The sequence below is a fragment of the Electrophorus electricus genome, chromosome 10 (genome assembly GCF_041902795.1).
Source record: "Electrophorus electricus isolate QZ-2024a chromosome 10, ASM4190279v1, whole genome shotgun sequence".
Classification (NCBI taxonomy): domain Eukaryota; kingdom Metazoa; phylum Chordata; class Actinopteri; order Gymnotiformes; family Gymnotidae; genus Electrophorus; species Electrophorus electricus.
The window spans coordinates 31,428,277-31,449,869 of record NC_137506.1 but is presented as its reverse complement, the minus strand read 5'-3'; the positions used below and the strand labels follow the sequence as shown (position 1 = coordinate 31,449,869).

The window sequence follows — 21,593 nt, the reverse complement described above, 5'->3', positions numbered from 1 at the left end:
AAAGTCTTTTGTACACATTTTTACAAACTATTTATTTAACTGTGATTTTGTAAATAATAAAAAGTAAAATGGTGAACAGAAATTGCTCGTGCCAACACGTTTTGTTTCGAAACAGTGTGGAATATGGGCTGAGCTAAAGTGGGGACCTTGGAGGCGGAGCCTATGGGATTTAGCCATGCCCCCAAAGCTTCTGCACCAGCACCTCCCAACACACACGTCTCTCAACATTAGATCGCTTCTTTAATAACATATTAAGGAAACAGGACAGCTTTAAAGGGGTTACATCTGGACAAATGTAAATAAAAAAGCCAAGCTGTTGTTTCTTTAGTTAAATGGCGCGCACTGGACGTGCACGGGAATCTCAGTGCCTTGCTGAAGGAGGACGCTTCTGGACATCGGCTTCCTGTCGTTTACCGCTCAGGGGAAGCACGCTCTCTGGCTGTGAATGTTTACAGGTACCACAGACGTGTTACAAGCAAAGATGGCAACGGAGGCCACTTACCAACACTGCCAGCCCTGGCGTAATGAACTTCACGCCAGCGTGCACCTTCCCCCGAAGGGGTCAGGGGAGGGGCACACGGACGACGTGCGCCATGAGGTGTCCTGACTCCCGACGGGGGAACGGCCACGCACACGCTTCCACAGCGGTTAAAAACTAAAATATCCAACCAGAGAGCCTAGAGGGCTTCCAAAAAAAAAAAAAAACCTCACAAATTAGGAACCGTGTATTAGTCAAATCTATCCTAAAAGACTGACATATGAAACCGTCTCACAGCCAAGACTGAGATATGGCGAGGGGGCCAGCCAAACGCCCCAAGGCAAACTTCACATTCACCACACTTACTCAAAATAGGGTTAATAGGGCCACAATCCTGCAGTCATTCTACCTACACCAACTTTATTTTTAGTTAATCTTAAGAACTCAAAGGCAGGTTTGGGCTGTTTAAAAATATGAAAAGCTGAGAACTGTTCTTCCAACACATTTTTTTTCTTTTTTGCGTTTTTGTTTTTTAAAGGAGTGTGCACACAAATGTCTTTAACCCTCATCATCCTTGCTTGTGAATCAACATCTCCACTTTCTTCTTTAGTGATTTACCACGGTGACAAGCAGGTCCGTGTGCCTGCGGCCGCTCTCTCTGACTCCATCTACAGGCCGTCCGGGAACCTGCGGCAGGCTCGGGTCGTGGGGGAGTCCCTGGCAGGAGTTCATCTCTTTGGAAACGTGCTGAAACAACATGACGGGGGGGAGGGGAGGGGCGTGGTGACCCTGCCCAGCTGCAGCGGCACTCAGCTCAGGCTGACGACCAGGTCCTCGCCGTACTTGCGCAGGTACTTCTCGTGGTTGTGGCTGACAGACCACAGTGGCGGCAGGAAGCCAGGCTGCATGCTGGACAGGAAGTGCTGACGCCAGCGGCGTTCAAGCTCAATCAACCCCTGCAGGCCTCGCTCCGCAAATGCACGCACCACCTTCAGCCCGTGGGGTACGTAGTTCTCGTTACAGATCCTACAGACACGCGCAACAGAACAAACGGCCTGAAGGATTCTTCTTTCAAAAGATGGAACACAGGTATTACAGAATTACAGATACATACCATGTTACAGTAAATTAGGCAGACCCCATACCATGTTTAACAAAAAGAGGACCATTTAAAAATGGTTTGCTTATATGGTTTGGTTATATATTTTCGTTATTTCTTTAATATTTCAATCCACAAAAGGGCAGAACAGACATCACTGTTAATGTATCTCTAAAGGTGTCATCGTGAATGTGTCATGAATGGAAATGACTGCTGCTACTCCAGGCATATGACTGCTTAAAGTCTCCCTTTACGAAACTCACTAACTGACCCAACAACATGCCTTATGGAAAAAAGATGAAAGGGGCTTTTTAAATTACATTTGTACAGAAAATGTCCATCACCACCACATCCAACCAAACCACTTTTCTCCGAGGTTCTAAGAATTTTTCATCTGCTTTTGGTGCTTGAGGTAGGTGGTGAAATGCACCCCAGCCAGCCCCGCTCCTCTCACCTGGTCTCTAGGTTGGCGGCTGTCTCCAGCATCTGGGCTGTGACCTCGCTGACCACTCTGCCCTCACCCTCTTGCCCACCGGGGTCAAAGAAGGCGGCAACCGTGGCCAGCAGCTCGCAGCGGCGCGCGGCGGGCACAGCATCGCCGGCGCTGAGCAAGGCACGGGCGGCCGAGCGCACCCGCCGCCTCTCCTGGTCCTCCAGCGTCCGGGCGGCCTCCTCACAGCCCTGTGGCGCCCCGTGCTCCTCGGCCAGCTGCTGCTTCAGGAAGCCGTCGTACACATTGGACGCTGCGTGGCAGCCCGTGCACAGCAGCAGAATGTCGTGGGAGTTGTGGTCCTTCATCTCGGTCGGGAAGTGACGCCTGTATTCGTGCGGGACGATGTTCTTTCTGATGGGGAGGATGGAATGACCACAGCTTACAAAAATTCAATCTCATCTGGAAATGTTCCAGAATGCATCGATACTCAACCAAAGCCAACTTAATGGCCTTAGCACAGCCACGCACACAAACCCCCCCACCCGGCACAAACCTGATGTAGGAGTCAGCTTTTCCACACACCACACACAGGTTCTCCTTGGCAGTGAGGTAGTAGTCCTTCTGCGAGTCAGGCCGACCCGATGGCTCAAAGAGCAGACGCACGATGAAGGGCTCCTCACTGACCAGCTCTGAGGTTCAGGGCAGAGATCACACAAGCAAGGCAAACACCGTCAGCACGGGACATGGCTGCTTAAAAAGCTAAACATCTTTAGACAACTGTTCTGCCGCATGGGAGTGGGCGGAGTCAGGGACTGACCTCCAATGCCCTTATCCAGGTACCACTTTGCCTTCTTCTTGTCACACGTGCAGAGCGGCTGGCCATCGGGCGCATGGAGGAAGCAGTTGTCGTACAGAGGGGATTTCCTGGAACACCCACCCCGTGACAAACACCCACAAGCAAAGTGAGGTCACGCTACACAATACAAAGATGGCACATCCAAAACAAGTGCACTCAAAACAGAGCTCAGAAAAAACATTTCAGTCACCCATCAAGACCACCAGTGGTGCAGAGCAATGCTCACATACAGGCCACACCAGGAAGCAGGGGGAGTGCTCGGACTGCGTACCTGGCCGAATAGCCCACCCCTAGGGGCTTGCGTTTGTTCCTGCGGGGGTCCGGCACCTGCTGGTCTCCCGCCTCGGGGCTCTCCGGCGTGGGCCTGCGGCTGCGATGTCTGTGCTCTCCTTCTTCCGTCTCACAGCGCCCCCTGAAGGCCACGTCCACCAGGCCCTGGCAGCGCGCGGCCAGCGTCGAGTAGGCGCTCCGGGTCTCGTCCGGCAGCCATGGCTCGGAGTACAGCCCCAGCAGGTGGAGGAAGAGGGCGACTGAGACCTGGGCATCACGTGCCGCGTACGTCATCTGAACGCAGACGGGACAAGGCCGGCGATCAGTCAGGGGTGGGCTGGAATTCGTTGGCTTTTAGCTGAGGAGGGGTAGCGCACCTGCTGCTGGCTTAGGCTCTCGGCCTCCCAGTCGCTGCAGCGCAGAGCGGGGGTCTTGTCCAGGCTGACGCCGAGCACGTCGCCTGCCAGCGACTTAAGACTGAGTCCGTTACTCAGCACCGCGCATCTGCAGGACCATGGGAGGAGCAGGAGCACATGGCCACAGTCACGACCACAATCACGGCCACAACAGCAGGATTTCCATCCGACAACTTTAAGTATTTGCGAGTTTTGGAAGTGCACAAAGAAAAGCAGCTCAAAGTCGAAAAAAAAACCACCGAAATGTCACAAAACATTTTTACGCTAGGACAATGTGGAAAAGTCAGAATATCGCAAAAGCCAAAATGCGATAAAGAGTGATAGAAAATGGTTTTCAAATAAACCATGAATCAAGTCATAAGAGAGACTCTCCATTTGGCTTGTTTTGATTTTGCCCCTAATCAGAGTACCTTGCATCATCCCAAGTTTCTTCACATAACTACAGTGGATGGAAACGCAACGCAATTCTTTTTTTGTTTCTGCCGAAGTTTTGCAAATGCACATAACATCTGCAAAATGTTTGGATGGAAATCTGGATAGCCACGACCACACAGAGCATTTCAGTGAAGCCAGAAGGAGTGTGGCTTAAGGTTACTGGAGGGGCTCAGACTCACACTAGCAACGACAAATAGGAGTCACTGAAGAGTGCATACAAAAAAAAAAGAAAATATTAATATAATAATTAATGAATGGACCATTGATCCAGCTAGATATAAAAAGCTCAAACATTATACAATTCAGTTTTAAGAAAAAAAAGAAAAATCACAATAGTTTAATCAGAAAAGAAGCCATGCCTCCATTTTCATTGTCATCTGCAAGTGCCAGTTACCTTTGCCTTAGTGCCAAGGACCGCAAGTCCACCGTGCTCACGAGAGCCAGGCCGTGGTCATGTGCCAGGCGCTTGCTGTCCTCCACACAGCCCACGCCTACCTTCAGCACGCGCGGGTCCCTCAGGACCTGCAGCAGGACGGCAGGCAGAGGCCGCTGGGCCTGCCGAAACGCCAGAAGCCTGAGCAGGAGACAGCGGCCCGAGAAGGTGGCCAGCTGGAGCAGGGAGACCACTGAAGCCTTGCCTCTGACAGACACCTGAGGGGGAGACAGAGGACCGTGAGGGAGGACCGTGTCTGAGAGGAACAACAGTTGTAGGATCCCAAACAACAGTTGTAGGATCCCTTCTTACGTGGATGCCCTTTACCCATTCACAGTCCAGACCCAGAGCAGGGATGACGGACAAGTCCTGCTGGATCAAAGGCCAGTGCTCCTCCCACTCCTCCGAGGAGCTCACCACCACCGCTGGTACTTCCAGTAACTTTTCAACTGGGACTAAGAAATTAGGCTTTGGAGAAGGTGGTGCGGGTTGAGGTTCCTGTAGTGGATGTGGAGGAGTGGCTGCACCCAGTTCCAGAGGGCCGAGCTGCTCGACGGTCAAATGCTCAGCTCCTCTGGTGCTTTTGAGGGGTTTTTTCTTCTGCGTGTATATGGTACGCCACAGGAACAGGCCTCCTAGCGTGGCTCCTAGCAAGGTCGCCACCGCAGCCGTGAGGGTACCGGGTCGGGACATCTCTTAAGTTGTAGCAGCTCTCTGTCAGGACACAGGTCTCTCTCACACACACACACACACACACACACACACACACACACACACACACACACACCAGTGTTAAAGACAACCGTGGAATCATATTCGCAGATGAAAAGGGTTTGTCGTTAAAACTTTAATTCTTTACGGACGCGATAGCCAGTTTAAAGTAAAGCGCTAGAGAACTATGTCTAACGTTACAGCTTCCACCATGGTGTACACACCGGGATTTGTACCCGTCCACAACCGGCAGGAACACTGGCACTGAAACCGGTAACGCTGCGTATTAAAACTCCGGATTAAAAACCTTACACATTGTGCACAACAACCAGCGTCAGAATTGGACGAGTCCCTTTTGCCGAAGAACAGCATGTCCAACCGCCCCGCTCATCCCGAGCTATCTGGCCACACTAGTTAGCGTTTTTATCTGATCAGCATCGCTGCATATGCCGCCAGGTTTTTAAACGTCAGATGCACGCGGTTAAACCACCGCGCTCCCATTCTCACCAGTTCTCCCCACCAGCAGGTGATGGGATTTAGCCTGCTCGCACTGGCCAGCAGCCGCCGTGAACTCGTTTATGGATGCATCAGGCAAACGGGCTTGTTCACAAACGTACACCACTTTTAGAGCCTTTTCAGATTCATATTTTAGACTTTTTTTTTGGGGGGGGAGGGGGGGTTTGTCGCACGCTGCGCTGTCCGGTACTCACCCCGAACGCGTGCACACTCCTTGTGTTTGTGATGATGAACAGCTGCTAATGTTCCTCTTCCGGCTCTGTAGCTATCACACGCAGCCTGGCCTGCACGCTGGAGCGCCCCTGCTGGCAGAACAGTGTCATAGCAAGCCCGTGGAGCACGGCGGGGCTGGTAAACGTGGGTATTTATATTTATTAACACCCCCTCAGTGGAAATGAAACGTCTTCCACCCATTTTAATAATAAATTATTAGTAGGCATTCCCATAAAACACCAAATTTTATTGATTTTGTTCATTTGGTGGTGCCATTTGGAAGAGGTATTTTGCTCATGGGTAAAGAATCAAATTGATATAAATTCAAATAAAACCGAAATCAAATAAAACTGAGGCAAGAACTTGCACTTTGTTAAACATAGAAAATGTTCACACACAGCATGCTCAGAAAAGCATGAATAATCACACACAATCATGTCCTCTACCACCATAATTTTTATTCAATTATATAGACCTAATTTTTCTGTAAAGTGGAATAAAACAATGAAATACTTACAAAATGGAGAAAAAAAAAGAAACTAAAAACAACCAATTGTCTTCACAGATTTAATAAAACAAGAAGATGACACTGCATTAACGTCTCCGATTCCTCTCGCTGTAACCCGTTTCAATTGTATTGAAAACCACAGGTCATTTCAGGAAGACCTCGACTAAACGGCAGCCATCTGCTGCCAGCGTGGCTCACCCAGCACAGCAGACGGAGCCACACCAGCTAGAATAGTGCTTGTGTAATATGGACACATCTCATCATGAAAAACACAACAAAAACAAGTGGCTGAAGATGACATTGTCAATAGTATTAAAACACGTTTTTAAAATCCCCCCCCAAAAAACCTCTAAACATTCAACGACATACAGGCAGTGGAAGAAAATCAAGGCAAAGTAAAAAAAAAAAAAAAAAAAAAAAAAAGTCAAAAACACGAGAGAAAACAGCACTGGTAGATCTCCCAACCCATCAGTGCGTCCACAATGATTGTAGCTGCAATGGTTCACTATTTACAAGGGAAACGCACATCCAAAATGGGATGCAATACATTGCAATAAGACAGGGTTAAAAAACAAAAAAAAATTATAATACAAAATTAAAATAGCCATCCCTTCGCTCAATCTCTCTTTATACAATACATACAAGTTTTGAATTGAGCTGAATGTGTATAATATATATATATATAAATTTTTATAGATATATCTATATAATATACGCTCATTTCCTGTATACACACAAAATCATTTCCATTGTAGTTAGCTTGCACCTTTACAACTGTTCTGTCATATTCCAAAGCTATTTAAAATATACTTAATGCATAAAAATAAAGATTCTGGCATTCTCATTCTTCTTCCTCTTTTGACTAGGACGTTTTAAGAAAACCTCTTAAATCTGGAAGCTTAGTACTACTGTCTATGCCTCTTGTGAAGGGAGAAGTAGTCATTCATCTCCGTCAATAGGGGGCGTCGTGAGCTGAATGGTGGGGGTAAGAGGGGCAGGTTAGCAAAAGTCAGGCTTTTTTTTGGGGGGGGGGGGGGGGTGCAAAGTCTGCCCTTAAGTTAATATCATGTTCAGGATTGGCACAACTACACCAGCGACAGAACGGATATGGTAGGTGAGCATCATCGCCGCTGAAGCCCCTCCCCCTCATTCTCCACACCTGTCTGCTTTGCTCACACCTGAAGCACTATACAGACTGACAGACAGCAAGGACAGAGCAGGACGTGGAGACATGGAGCTAAAGTGGTCTGGGTGTCAAAGGTTGTCTCCCTGTCCACCACGCTGCGGTCATCCCGTCCTTCGCTTGTCCATGCCAGGTTCTGACTGCCACCCACACCAAAGTACGGTTTGGTTTTTTTAACGGGTTGGGTTTTTTTTTTTGTTTGTTTGTTTGTTTGTTTTTTTACAGTTGGATCTCAAAGGTCTTGTGGAGCTCGCTGGAAAAGGGGTTTGTGGGGGAGGGCGTCGTGCGTTGCCGTGAGCGGCTCTCCAGGGCGGCCCACTGGGCCTCGAAGGCGTCGGTCTGCTGCTGTGCTACCAGAGGGGGCGCTGGCGAGGAGGGGGCTGCCCAGCTGTCGGCGCCGTTGAACGTGACGCTACCGTTGGCCGGCTGGGATGCCAGGGCGATCGGCGGAGGGGGCAGGGGAGGTTTTCCGAAGGGACTACCCACGGCAAGCGTGTCCAGCTGGGTCAGCGGCGGAGTGGAGAACGGCGACGGGTGCAGTTGCATTTGGGGGACGGGCGCGGGCACGGGCACCGGCTGGCTCTGGGTGGCCGAGCCGAAGACGTTTGCCACCATCTGAGAAGGCGTGATGCCTACGACGGGGACGCTCGGTTGCGCGTAGGGGAGTCCGTTGGACATCGGGTAAGAGGCTGGGGCCTGGGCGTGGAACACAGGCTGGTGTGGGGGCATGGCGGGCAGGGCAGAGGGCATCGGCGGCAGAAAAGCTCCAGGAGCAGCAGGCATGGGTGTGGGGAAGGGCCTCTGCACAGGCGGGGTCGTGCCCGCGGCTGCAGGCTGGGAGGCACGTACAGACTTGGACACCTCCTCCAGCCAGCGGTCTGCCTCCGACGGCGTGCGTTTGTGAGAAGCCACAGCAACCGCCTCGGGCACCATCGCTGAAGGAGGGGCCACTGCTGCAGATGCAGGGCTGGGCCAGTCGCCCCCTAGTGGACAATACACAAAAAAAAGCATCGCATTTACGCACTGTAGGAAACATCACAAGGAGAAAGAAAAAATAATAATTCTGCCCAGGTCTGTGAAACTGCCCTGCTCTGCCCACAGGGAGTGGGGCGGTGTGCACGCCTACCTGGATGAGCTGGCGCAGGGCCAGCAGGGGGCTTGGCCCAGGGGTTGGTGTCTCTGGCTGGCAGGGGTGGGGGTAGGGGTGGGGGCAGGGCGTTCACAGCAACAGGGACAGCAGGGACGGAGAAGGCAGGAGCTGAACCGTTCACTACAGCAGACGTTACAGTGAGCTCAGAAACAGCTACTGACTCAGGTAACACTGTAATGACATGTATGTACCTTTGTGTGTGTGTGTGTGTGCGCGTGTGTGTGCGTGTGTGTGTGCGTGCGTGTGTGCGTGTCTGACCTGGGGCGGTGGGAGACTGGGGTGAGGAGGTGGGTTTGCTCATGGGTGCTGAGGAGAACGGATCCTCTGGTGGGCCGCTGAAGGCTGATGTGATCTGGGTGCACAGGGAGCTGATGCTGTCCCCTTCACCTTCTGTCTCTGGTACTGCCAGAACGAGACAGACACAGGCTAAGGGCACGGGGGCAAGAGCGGTCCACACCCTTTTAGTCAGATAGTCATATTTGCAAATAAATGGTGCAAGTTAATTGACAGTCAAATGACTTCTGCTGGTTGGCATTGGTAATCCTCAGATGTAATAGTTGAGTGCCCAGTAATGGTGTGTGTGTGTGTGTGTGGGTCCATGCCCGGTGCCCGCTCACCTGCGATTCTGGCAGGGAAGTCGGACTTGCGCTGCACGGTGGAGGGCAGCTCATTCATGCGCAGGGACATGTGCCTCTTAAAGGGCGACGTCTTCTGGCTGAGGGCCGGGAAGCCGCGGAAGGAGCCCTGGCGCGCCAGCGCCTCCACGGTGGCATGGCGGCGCGGGATGGCATGGGGGTTGGCATCGTGGGTGGGCAGCGGGGGTGACGAGGAGGGGGAGGAGGAGGCCATCATGGGGTTGGTTGCAGGGCCGCCTGTGGCGGGCAGGGCACAGTCGGACTCTGCAGAGAAAGAAAGACAGACACACACACACACACACGCCGAATGGTGGCATTAAGTTTGTTAACTGTAAGCAGGCTGGTGTGGGGTGAAGCCCAACGAAGGCCGTGCCCATGGTTACGCGTCTGACCCTGCACCGAGCACCATATAAAAACAGAAGACTATTTCAGTCTCCATCAGTGTTGTACCAAAAATCCCACCTCTCTTAGCATCCTGCAACTGCCGCATGACCTCCTCTCGCTCAGCCTGCTCCGTTGCCGTAGTAACGCGGAAGGAGCCTTCACGTGTGAACGTGGTGCGGTTGGCATCGAACGTGGCCGTGACCCCACACTCCTTCTCCCTCTTCTGTTTCCGCTCCAGGCACGCAGCGAATGCACAGCCCACCGCGTGACTCAAACGCTCACCCTGGAACACACACACACACACACACACACACACACACACACACACACACACACACTTCCTGGTTCCACTACAGCACAGTGCAGAGAGACCAACACTACAGCACAGCGCAGGGAGCTCAGGCACAGAGAGACTAACTCCATTAAGTCCTGACTGAGGCTTAGAGAAACGTCAGCATCAGGAGTGCCGTTTTCTAGCACTGCACACGGCTCCGTGGCGCGACCACTCACAGAGTCTTTGACGGCCATGAAGCAATGGCAAATCCAGCGACGCGTGGTGCCATCCCTGCAGATGTAGGAGAACGCTCGCTCAAAGTTGCGGTCGGGAGCGCAGAAAGACACCTTCTCTATCGTCTGGTCCAGAATCAGATCCTGGGAAAAGAACAGTCAAGTGCCATTTGTGCCTGCATTAAAAAATGTAAAAAAAAATACAAAAAAAACTACTTCCTTTATCTAGAGATACTGCAGTCTGTTCTCAGTCAAAGCTTCCCCTATTGAAAATTTCTGTGGTAATAACGGGTTTCTGCCACCAGGTGGCAGAAGACAAACCACATCACACGGTTCTGGGTTGAGTGCTGATGGACCACATGTGGAGGGACAGTTTATAAATGTCAGCTTGGATCCAGAACAGCTTGGATCATGTACTTCAGGCACGCTAGACGTGCAGTTTTCATAGTTAACCAATTAGCACATCGCTTAAGATGAATAGAAATAAAACAAACAAACATTCTTGAAAACCTCAAAATACCAGACATTACAAAAAAACAACAACAACAACAAAAAAAACCAGTCCCAGATATATATGCTCTGAAATATACGCTCACCAGCAACATCAGTAGAAACCTCGCAGGTGAACTGGGCCTGTTTGTGGGATATTTAAATGACCACTGATCCTGCACTTATGTTGACTAAATGAAACTTTAGTACTTATTTTAGGGTATTGTTTAATACACTGATGATATCTAAAACTCTAGTACTTATTATAGGGTATTGTTTATTCCACTGATGACAAACTCTAGTACTTATTTTTTATTACACTTTTCATTGCCTAAGACTATGTATTTTGCACCTCTAGTCATCAGCAGTGATCCCTGTATTCTACAGTATTCTTGTTCACTGGTATCTTGGACTCTAACCTACTGTACTGGCTAGGATGTATTCTATGAGGAAATGAAAATGCATTTTTGTAAGTCGCTCTGGATAAGAGCATCTGCTAAATGCTGTAAATGTAAACATTGATCCTCTAGTGTTCCCGAGTGCTCAGTGTCTGACCACATGACTGCAGTCTGGATGTTGTGGGTGGTCGACTGCAGGGTCCAGCACGAACAGTCACGCATGTGAAAACCTCAGCAACTCTCCTGTGGTTCCTGGGCTTGTAGCAGCCCGACACCTCCAACCACAACCACCGCGTGAGTTCCGAGTGTGTGCTGAGAAACTATACCTACCTACAAAAATAACCGGTCAGTAGTGGTTTCATTTCAAAATGACCAGTGGTGAAGGAGACAGGGCATATCTCCATCCTACTACACAATAGCTCCAACTACACATTACAACCATTCTGACCAGAAGAAAAGCTTTGAACCAGATGTTTTTATCATTATTATTATTTTTAACCACACCTGTGTCATTTTGCTGATCAACGGTTGCCAAGCAAAAACAAGAGCTATGTAACTATGACGTAACTGCTCAACATCATGCATGTGTGTTGTCAGGACACAGCCCCTCACACAATGCATCACTTTCAAAAAACCAACCCAAGATAAATTCTCATAAAACTTAATGGTAACGGTACGTAGGTCGGTCACAGGGATAATATTTGCAATAAAATGGCTGGAAATGTCTGTACAGCAATACACAATCCCAGTGGTTTGTGGTAGGCAAGTTCAGGTGTGTGTGGCCAAACTGTAATGGCTGTATGTATGTTTGATGGTTAATTACCTTTGTTTTGTCATCTACGACCCTCAGGCCATCAGCAGATACCCACAATACAGCTCTGACAGCTTTTTTCCCTGCCTATGGACGGACACACACACACACACACACACACACACACACACACACACACACACACACCAAAATGAGGTGGGCGGAGTGATGCACAAGGAAACAAGGCGTTTTTTTTTTTTTTTTCCTGTAAATGCCCCCCAGTGAGAGCCTTTTCAAGCTCCAGTCCCTTAACAGACGCGCCTCCATCTTCAAACAATCCCTGCAAACAAGGAACTTCAGAAACACACTGAGGAGCTTTCAGGAAGACAAGAACAACCAGTGAGTCAGTGTGAAGGAACCCATATGAGAGAGAGAAAGAGAGAAACGGCATCACCGCAAATGACAGTGCCACGCATGCGCGCACGCACACACACACACGCGCCTCATTCTGATCTGAACAGCCCCAGGTGTTCACACCTCATGGTGAGAGGAGAAAGGTGACTCACACACAAACACACACAGACACGAGATGGAATGAGGTCCAATTTTCCCTGATGTTTCAGCAGATCGTAACGTGAAAAATTATAATAGAGAAAGAAACACAAACACGAACAAATGAGAACATGGGTGCATGCATGCACACATATGTATGCACATGTGCACGTACGCATCCCCCCCCCCACCACACGCACACACGGCAGCACTTACTTTGGTAAAGAAGCCCTTGAAGAATTTCCTGTCCTGGAACTGAAGATTTGGTAAAGGGAGGTTGGGACAGGGGGACAAGGGGACAAGGCAGGAGAGTGTTACCGCTGCTACAAGGCCTGTGTGTCCACATAACATGAGTGTGTGTATGGGGCTCAGGGGCTAGACAGGCAGGGGAGAGGCACGGTTAAGAGAAGCTGGAAGAAGCAAAAGATCACACTTCTCTACGTGAATGAGGTCAGAGGCCCGATACCGACACCATTCGCTTTGTGGCATGGTATTGCATCATCAGGCGTGCTGGTCATCCGTGTTGTTATACGAGTGTTAAGATCACGGTCGTCATTAAGTTAGTAAGGTGTCTGCTGGCAACACCGAGAACCTTCACCAAGTGACCCAAGGTCCATTCATTCAATGCTGCCTGTGGGATCACCGCACACTCTGATACTGTGACAAACTCAGGAGTAGAGTGCATAACTAGACAAAAGTGCAGGATGATTGCTGTTAGCTCACTCACTCACACACACAGACACACACACCTCTCTGCTCTGCTGGGTGGCGTTCTGTTACTGCAGCTCTCTGTGGAAAGCTCACACACCCTTAACCCACGGACTAGGTCCAGCGAACCAGGGTCAGGCCACAGAATCAACCTGAATGTCCCAACCTGGTGTTGCACTGACACCAGGCCAGTGGTTAAGGGCACAGTGTGTTTAACAGAGACAGACAGGGATTAAGATTAGGTTAGGACACCATTACAGCCAGTGTGTCGGTGTATATGAGTCATGCAGAGAGTCAGCGTGACACACAGATACACAATGACGGCTCTAATCATTGGGTTAAAGACACTGAGGGGCGTTAGGGACTGACAGGGCATAAAAGTAGCACTTGTGGGTCACTGAGGACAACCTGCTAAAAAACAAAACAAAACAAACAAAACATTTATAACACACAACACATATGTAAGCGAAAGATATGAATGCTTATAACTGCCATGTAAAGGCCTGTGAGAAGCTAGCGGAGGAGGGTGGAGTATCGTAGACAGACGCTTGTCCCAGACAGAACCGAACAGATGCTGAGAGATGTACAGGGACACTAAAGAAACTAATTAAAGGCAAAGACAATAAACGGAGGCAGTGAGTCTCAAGTCGCTTGTCCAGGGCGTGGTACCACCTCACCTCATGCCACGCCTCATGCCTGGCACCATAGAGATTGAACAGAAAGATTATACAAATTAGTTTTAAAGTTAATTACATCAACTTGCAACATGGTAAGAAATCGCAACAACTCTGAGACACTGAGTGTAAACAGGAGCATAGATCACGACAAGAGTACTAGCTAAGACACGTCTCAGACAAAGTAGTAGCGGTTCTCTCCAACCAATCAACACGCTGCTGTGTTTTCATTGCCCTGGTAACATTAGTGCACACACGCTCAGGGAAATAAACCTCTGCTCCCACGTCATCCCTTCATTCTTCCAATCAGATCTGTAATGTGAACTATCCAATCAGAAACCGTTTCAACCTAACTCCCACATACTGAGCGAGAGGAACTGAACACACACGCACACACACACACACACACACACACACACACACACACACACACACACATAGCTGTCTTTGAATATCAGGGTAAAAGGTTAATCCTTTACTAGGTTTGAGACTTGCCTGATGCCATCATGACCCCTGTTCCAGGTCAAGGTTCAGACGTGCACGTCAACACACGACACACACTGGCAGAGTGACATCAGTAATGACTTCGCAGCGTGTGCAGCTACGCACGTGGTTTGGGGAACCGAGCAGCTGAGCTCCAGCAAGAGAAAATCTCATTACAACTCACACGAGTCCCAGACACACACACACACACACACACACACACACACACACACACACACACACACACACACACACACACACACACACACACACACACACACACACACACACACACACACACACACACCTCCCTGTCATTGGGTATTGTGTGTTACAGACAGATAATTTCATTAGTTATTAGTTAATAATCTATTGATGTGAGCCATGTTCAGAATGCATGGGCCTGAATGCTTAGCCAAAAAAAAAAAAGCACATTTACAAGTACTAATGATATTAGTACGTGTGTGAGAGGACTGAGACAAAAAGTCTGGATGTATACATGTGTGAATTTGTGATAGTAACAGGTGTGTGTGTGCGAGAGAGAGAGAGAGAGAGAGTTAGAGTGTGTGTTTGAGACCGACCTAGTGCCTCTTGAAGATACTGCTGTCCCGTGTTGTCTAGCTATGCGAGTTAAGCCCAAGAAAAACACCAACACGATCTTGTTAACTAGCAACTCAAAGCCAGACCCTTCACCTCCAACACAACACCTACAGGCCAAGATCACAGTGCAGCTAAGGGACCATTACGTCCAGCTAAAAGTGAAAAAAAGAGACACCACATGTAAAAATAGCCTAAAATCACAAAATGTATCTTTTTTATTAAAGAGGAGCCCCCCCCGCCCACAAACACACACATACACACACAAAACCCTTCTAAACACAGGCAGTGTGCGAAGGTCGTCACCAGTACTCCCAGATATGTGGGACATGAGTTTACGTAAAGACAGCAGGGCCCAGCGGAGGCCTGGAGACTCTGCCCACTTCCACTCGCCCATTTAGGGCCCTCGCCACACAGAGCTAAACGGGGGGGGGGGGGTGTCAAGAGAAAGGAGGACAGGGCAGATGAAAATGTCCCAACATGGCCAAGAGCAGACTTTAGCTGGGGTAGAGAGAGCAGTGGAGGAGATTGTGATGATGGCCTGAGTCCTGCGACTGTGCTACTGTTGAGAATGACTCCCTGCTGACAGGATGTTCACTGCCTTCCTGGAAGGCTCCAGAAAAAAAAACAACATGACAGAGAGATAGCAGGAGAGTCAGAGTTCACCAGAAAGAGGAGGAGGGGACAAAGAGCAGACAGACTGTGACTTCGTTCAACATTGGTAAAGAGAAAGAGAGAGAGAGAGCGCGCAAGTGAGAGAGAGAGAGAGAGAGACTGGGTGGGGTGAGGGGACGTGAGGGTGAGAAAACGAGAAAGTGTTCAAATGGGAAACAGAGGGGGAGAGCAAGCTTGAATGGGACAGAAGGAGAGAGAGAGAGATATGACTGCTGAGGCGCTACCAAGCTGGCAGGCGGTAGCAGTAAGCATTTCCGTTCTATGTCACAGCCTTGTTAACCTGGGTGGAGACAGAGGATTCTGGGATGGACAGCACGGTGGGGTCCCCCCCCCCCCCCCCCAAGATACGTCTTTACATAATCCCAGCGGGCCGTGACAAAACAGGAAACTCTCAGCCCTTAATCCCGAGAGGCCACAACTCGACGGCGCCGGAGACAGGCCAGCACACCCACCCAGGGCTCAGCCGGGCTGAGACATGTGGGTGGTACACGGGGACGGGCAGAACACCACCACGATGGGACGGAGATACACGAGGAGGACAGCGGAGAACGAAGACAAAGCCTACAACAGCCAAGGTGTGAGCATGTTTGAGACAGCTCTGAGTGATCTTAAACCGGCTGAAACGCAGTCCCACGCTCCCCCTGCCCCCACTAAACGGGCGGGGCTACTGAGGAAACATGAGGGGCTTCAGGAGTGGAGTGGCGTAGAGGGTCCTGGCCATTGACGCGAGACAGGCACCTACCGTCTTCAGTCTCTTCACAGCGTCTTCACAGATGTGCATGCCCCGAGACTCCTCCACCTCCACATGGCCCAGATACTGCAGAGGGACAGACAGACAAACAAAATGAGAGACAGATACACAAGTGTGAGCAACAGGCCAGTGGGCCACATCGTGACAAAAACGCCGCTAGTGCCGGATCCGTGTGGCTGCCATGAGGGGATCAGGCAGCGAGGCATGCGGCCATTGTGTGCAAAAGGCCGAGAGGAAGTCCAACCCTTCCCTCAAACGCACAAAACCCCATCCACACCCCAGACTCCCACCCAGCTCTGGCCTCTCAAAGCTATTCTCAGAACATCTCACACGCACACGCACACAGGAAGCAGAACACCTAAATAGGTCTTAAACACACAGACACACACTTTTCTGATACCACCTTGTGGTGACTTTCGAAACACATTACGAGCTTTTTTTGATTAACAGTTTAAATTTTTCTGTACCAAAACCACACAGACCACACAGTCGGGCCCTCGCTTGGAATAACGGCAAAACGGGTCAGAGTGGAGCGCTGTTCTGAAACAGGAGGAGCCTGTCCGAGCCAGCTATTTATACCTGGAGCTGAACCAGTTACTGAGAACAAGCAGGAATACCTTCTGCCTACAGCCACGCGAACACCCGCCATGAACCGCTCGCTGTGAACCAGGCAGAGCTACGAGTCGCCGCAGAGAATGACGCAGACATCAGCACACACGCACTTACTTAAGTTTCCTTTGAGCATCAGCTCAAAGAAAAGGACATCCTGCCCAGCGCAGTCTTGGAATTACAGCAGGACGGGAATATTTTAAGCACCACACGAGACTTCAAACATTTCATTCAGTGCCTGTTCTCACAAATATGATAACGTTAAAACATGATGCCTATCAACATTTCTCTGTCTCTCACACACAGACACACACACACACACACACACAGACAGAGAGCTCGAATCCCCCGTGGCAGGATAAATGTGGATCTAGACAACACTGTCCTGATACAGGGAGCATGGGCTTCTACACCTCACACTGTAAGCGGTCAGCACGGAGACGTCCCACGCAGCCTGGCTGCAGTCCCACTGTCTTCCCCACCTCCTTTGCACACTCACTCTCAGGTCAGTGCCTCCTTTACGAGACATACAAGCACTGCTCTTACTGCAGCTAGTTCAACACACAGGTGAGAGAAAGAGCAAGAGAGAGAGAGAGAGAGAGAACTCTGTGTCTTGAGTAGAGTGCTGTTTCTGGAACACAAAGGCCTGCAGGCTGATTTAATGCACACAGACCACATCAAAAAACCACAGAAACCCTCTGGTACACAAAACAGCCACTCGACAAGGTCAGGAGCACCGAGGAACACCTGAACCAACTCGGGAGCCGAAGGGCACGCACACACGACTCACACACGACTCACACACGTCAATTTCCACCAGTGCTGCCGGGACACAGTTCAACAATGCAGACGCTCCTTTATAAAAGGGGGCAAAATCTTGGACTTTCTGATTCAATTCAACTCAATTTGTTTGTGTCTCCAGAAAATTAACCAAAGCATCATTATCTCTCCATAGTGGGACACACTGCCCCGTCAGCCAACAGAAACACAGGCTCAAAGTGGACTCATCTGGAGCTTCAACAATTTATACACAAAAAAAGTAAAATTCTTAGCTTTTGTTTTGGTCCAGAAACTGGTACATATTTGATTTAATCTATTCAGAATTGATTCAAATTCTATGTATTCATAGAATACATCCTTGCCAGTACAGTAGGTTAGAGTCCAAGATACCAGTGAACCAGAACACTGTAGAAATAAAGGGACTGTCCGTTCCTTTGGTTGATGACGGGGAGAAAGAATTTTTGTTCGTCCTCGTCTCAGTCATTTCCAGTTAATCACAGGATGTAAAGGTATAAGGAGCAGTGGAGAGTAGCCAGTCTGTCACCTTAGGCGCCATCCTGCCCACTCCAAACCATCTCACACACACACACACACACACACACACACACACACACACACACACCTGTTGCATGATGCCAAAAGCTGGACTGGCAGGCTCCGAGCTGTGCTGTGTGTGGGAAGGGCAGCAGTTGGTCCGGGCCCGCACACAGCCTCAGGCTCAGGCTCAGGGGCCAATCTGAGTGGCTGTGAGCGGGAGCCTCTGGTAGCAGTCCAACATCAGAGTACAGTTTCAACTTGGCAGCACACAATGTGGTGGTGAAATGGCCTTAACCATATCTCATGTGAGGCACTTTCTTGGCAAATAGTAAAAAGAAAGAAGGAACCAAGAAACTGGATACAAGACTCTCCACAAACTTGTCTAGAGGCTGTTGGAGTAGATGGATCATATTTGGATCAGAACTTCAACAGGCTTCTTATTGGAATCTTGAAGATTGAAGTTAACTTGGGCAAACTCGAGCACCGAACAGGCTGGTTGGAGGGTACGGAACTGGTCACCTGAGTCTCTCATCAATAAACCAGAGCGTCACACAGGTACATAAGTGACAGTTACAGCTTGTCCAGGTGACGGCAGGACAACCGGGGCAGAGTCCGACAGATGTGACGTTGGTTCTGAGTTGCCTTTCTAGTAATCATACGAGCAGCTGACTCTGTCTTCCAGACCTGAACTTCAGCTCAACCATTCCTACCTACTGCTGTGTATGAATTACATAACAAACTGAAGACATGGCCACCTGAATACTGTCTGTCTTATCGCCACCTTCTCTTAGCGGGGTATTACCCATTTTCGGAGCGCTGGGTGGCAGCCCAGGGCTGCTACATGTTGGCACGAGGTTCAAGGAGTCCAAGGCCATTTCTCAATGCCAAGAACGCAAAGAATGGACGTGATGAGCAAACTCGCAAGAATGCAGGGGCGAGGGATGAGCTGTGTGTCTGCAACGAGGCCAGGGTGTGGGACGCCTGTTTAGATGCGCTGTATGTCTGTGAGGCCGGCTGGTTTCACCACGAGTAGCCAAAGCAATATCTGAAATTATATCAGTGGGATCTAAAAGCGCATTTGTACAAATAATTATAGTCTCATGGCTACTTTTTATATGATATTGTTGCTTTTTCAATAATATTATAAGCCAGATATCTTTACAAATATCTAAGCTCCTCCTTTCTCTGGTAGTTATGTTGCAAAATGTTAGCCTTTTCAGTGCAGTAGCAGAAATTTTCTAATTCAAGCCAAGGGGAAGAAAATCTTGCTTAAAATGTTGAAAATTAATGTTTGCGCTCCAAAAGTCATAAAGTTAATCTTTTGCTTACTTAAAAGTTCCCAGTAGAAGAAATGTTGAGCTGGGCTGCCCGAACCCAGAATGTTGCTCTGTCTAGATCACCGTTGGGGTCACTGGTGAACTTTGTGTTTTCGACCCTGTTATGTCTGACTGAAAAAGACCTTCGGGAAGTGGTGTGGTGGGACTCTGGAGTGGTGGTGCCCAGTTCTACTGCACAGAAAACACCTGCAAAAAACATGACTTTGAAGGAAGCATCATCAATAGAATCATTTTTCTGCATCCTCGCCAAAATCCAATGGAACATCTAAACAAGCCTGATGTGTTTTGGAAACAAGTCCTGTGGGCTGGTGATGTTAAAAGAGAACTTTCTGGCTGCAGTGAATGAACGGTTCAGGAGAGAGCAACATTTGAGAACGCCAGCGGTTAAGCGCAGAGGTGAATCGACCGCACTGTGGGCTTGTGTTGCATGGGCAGCATTTCAGTGTTAGAGGGAAGAACAGACTCCGTTAAACACCAGCAAATTTGTGGAAACAAATCATCAGTTAAAAAATAAACGTGACTGAAAAGAGGACGGCTTGTACAACAGGTTAATGAACCTAAAACACGACTCAAAATCCACTCTGAACTACCTCAAGAGGTGCAACCTGTAGGCTACGTTAGTCTCCGGACCCAAGAACCGTCAAAAACCTGTGGCTAGAGCTCAGAAGAGCAGTGTTTGTAAGATTACAAAACTAGATGCTTTTTACAAGGAAGAATTGGAGAGAACCTCCAAACAAGAACAGAGACTCTTAGCTGGCTTCAAAATACCATAACAAGCTGTGATATTTTGGAAATCAGGTTTTTCCCACTTTTTAGGAACTAAAATTTTAAGCAGGGGTAGTCAAAGTTTTACATGCCAACTGCAGCACTAATGTGTGACGTCATCATGCACATTAGTGACCTCAGCTTCATGATGTGTTTACAATGGACACACACACAGCTAGAGAAAGTGAGTGTGAGAGAGTGAGACATCACCTTGACAGCGAAGCTGCATTTGCCGCTGCGCACAGCCTCCTCATCCGTCTGCCACTGGTGCGGGCGGCTTGACTCAGGCACGTACACGTCTTTCTTACGGCGGAAGCTCTGTCGTAGTTTATTCATGACTCAACCTCCTCCTGTAGAGGAATCCATAGAAGAGAAAGGCAACTCAGAACCAACTTCTGACTGAAAGACCTTCGGGAAGTTGTGTGGTGGGACTCTGGATGGAGTGAGGGATGGGGTGAGGGACAGAAGGAGAAGATGGAAGGGAGTGAGAGAGAGAAGGAAGGAGGGAGGGAGGTTGTGAGCTAAGAAGGGAGTGAAGGAGAAGCTGGAGGGGAGTGAGAGTGAGTGAGTGAGTGAGTGAGGGCATGAATGAGAAGCTGGAAGGGAGTGAGGGGGAGAGTGAGTGTGTGTGTGTGTGTGTGTGTGTGTGTGTGTGTGTGTGAGAGAGAGAGTGTGAGAGAGAGTGAGTGTGAAGGAGAAGCTGAAGGGAGTGAGGGGGAGAGTGAGTGTGTGTGTGTGTGTGTGTGTGAGAGAGAGAGTGAGAGTGAAGGAGAAGCTGAAGGGAGTGAGGGGGAGAGTGAGTGTGTGTGTGTGTGTGTGTGTGTGTGTGTGTGAGAGAGAGAGTGAGAGTGAAGGAGAAGCTGAAGGGAGTGAGGGCTATACATGTCCACCTAGTCGCACCTGTGGCGAGTGCTGCTGGGAGAACCTGGATGTCTCTGTCGCTGGAGTAATTCAAGCTGGACTCTACATGACTCCATCAGGAAGTGCGCGTACTTAACGAACGCCTCACGTTTATAGACACATGCCCACACAAGGGCTAGCCACAAGCAGGAAGTCTCACTCACACACAAAGTGAAAGGCATGTGTGTTAGTGTTAGTGATGTGCACGGCGACCCCCCGCTGAGATAAGCTGAGTGAAGACACCATGATAGTCAGCTACTACGATCAAACTCCATCGGTGCATATAACAGTGGAGGGAAGGCGAGAGAGAGAAAACAGCTAATTAAATAATAAATTCTTTAACACTGGGGATCTTGGTGC

The 21,593-nt window shown here is 49.4% G+C and overlaps 2 protein-coding genes across 21 annotated transcripts in view; both read right to left on the bottom strand.

Moving 5' to 3' along the window:
• Positions 1-6: 6 nt before the first annotated feature.
• On the bottom strand, positions 7-5,923 carry exd2 (exonuclease 3'-5' domain containing 2). 6 transcript variants are annotated; one of them, XM_035532982.2, is made up of 9 exons: positions 5,842-5,923; positions 4,733-5,150; positions 4,382-4,638; positions 3,514-3,640; positions 3,138-3,430; positions 2,828-2,934; positions 2,564-2,699; positions 2,032-2,421; positions 7-1,504 (listed from the first exon to the last, which is right to left on the bottom strand). In XM_035532982.2, the coding sequence occupies exons 2-9, from the start codon at positions 5,111-5,113 to the stop codon at positions 1,288-1,290; spliced, it is 1,908 nt and encodes a 635-aa protein (XP_035388875.1). In that variant the 5' UTR covers positions 5,114-5,150; positions 5,842-5,923; the 3' UTR covers positions 7-1,287. The 6 variants fall into 6 exon arrangements, with proteins under 6 accessions (XP_035388875.1, XP_035388878.1, XP_035388876.1 ...); XM_035532985.2 differs by having other exon boundaries at positions 4,733-5,134; positions 5,842-5,920; XM_035532983.2 differs by lacking the exon at positions 5,842-5,923 and adding an exon at positions 5,639-5,820.
• Positions 5,924-6,298: 375 nt separating this feature from the next.
• Positions 6,299-21,593, bottom strand: part of numb (NUMB endocytic adaptor protein) — a 41,755-nt gene continuing 26,460 nt past the window's right edge. For 4 of the 15 annotated variants that reach the window (XM_081722147.1, XM_081722146.1, XM_081722145.1 and 1 more), the window contains 9 exons: positions 20,544-20,683; positions 16,297-16,371; positions 12,634-12,672; positions 11,938-12,012; positions 10,231-10,371; positions 9,799-10,003; positions 9,319-9,600; positions 8,678-9,103; positions 6,299-8,534 (listed from right to left, as the gene is read on the bottom strand). In XM_081722147.1, coding sequence (XP_081578273.1) covers positions 7,771-8,534; positions 8,678-9,103; positions 9,319-9,600; positions 9,799-10,003; positions 10,231-10,371; positions 11,938-12,012; positions 12,634-12,672; positions 16,297-16,371; positions 20,544-20,669 — 2,133 coding nt within the window. In that variant the 5' untranslated portion in view covers positions 20,670-20,683 and the 3' untranslated portion in view covers positions 6,299-7,770. Of the gene's footprint in view, positions 8,535-8,677; positions 9,104-9,318; positions 9,601-9,798; positions 10,004-10,230; positions 10,372-11,937; positions 12,013-12,633; positions 12,673-16,296; positions 19,755-20,543; positions 20,684-21,233 lie in introns of those variants that run through there. The other 11 variants (XM_035532526.2, XM_081722148.1, XM_081722150.1 and 8 more) reach the window with 11 other exon arrangements.

What these genes read in the sequence shown, in the direction of transcription:
- exd2 (XM_035532982.2), bottom strand. Translation starts at nt 5,113, where the DNA reads ATGTCCCGACCCGGTACCCTCACGGCTGCGGTGGCGACCTTGCTAGGA. An exon ending in AATGGGTAAAGGGCATCCAC is followed by an intron (nt 4,639 to 4,732) that starts GTAAGAAGGGAT and finishes TCTCCCCCTCAG; the next exon opens with GTGTCTGTCAGAGGCAAGGC. An exon ending in AAAGCTGACTCCTACATCAG is followed by an intron (nt 2,422 to 2,563) that starts GTTTGTGCCGGG and finishes CCTCCCCATCAG; the next exon opens with AAAGAACATCGTCCCGCACG.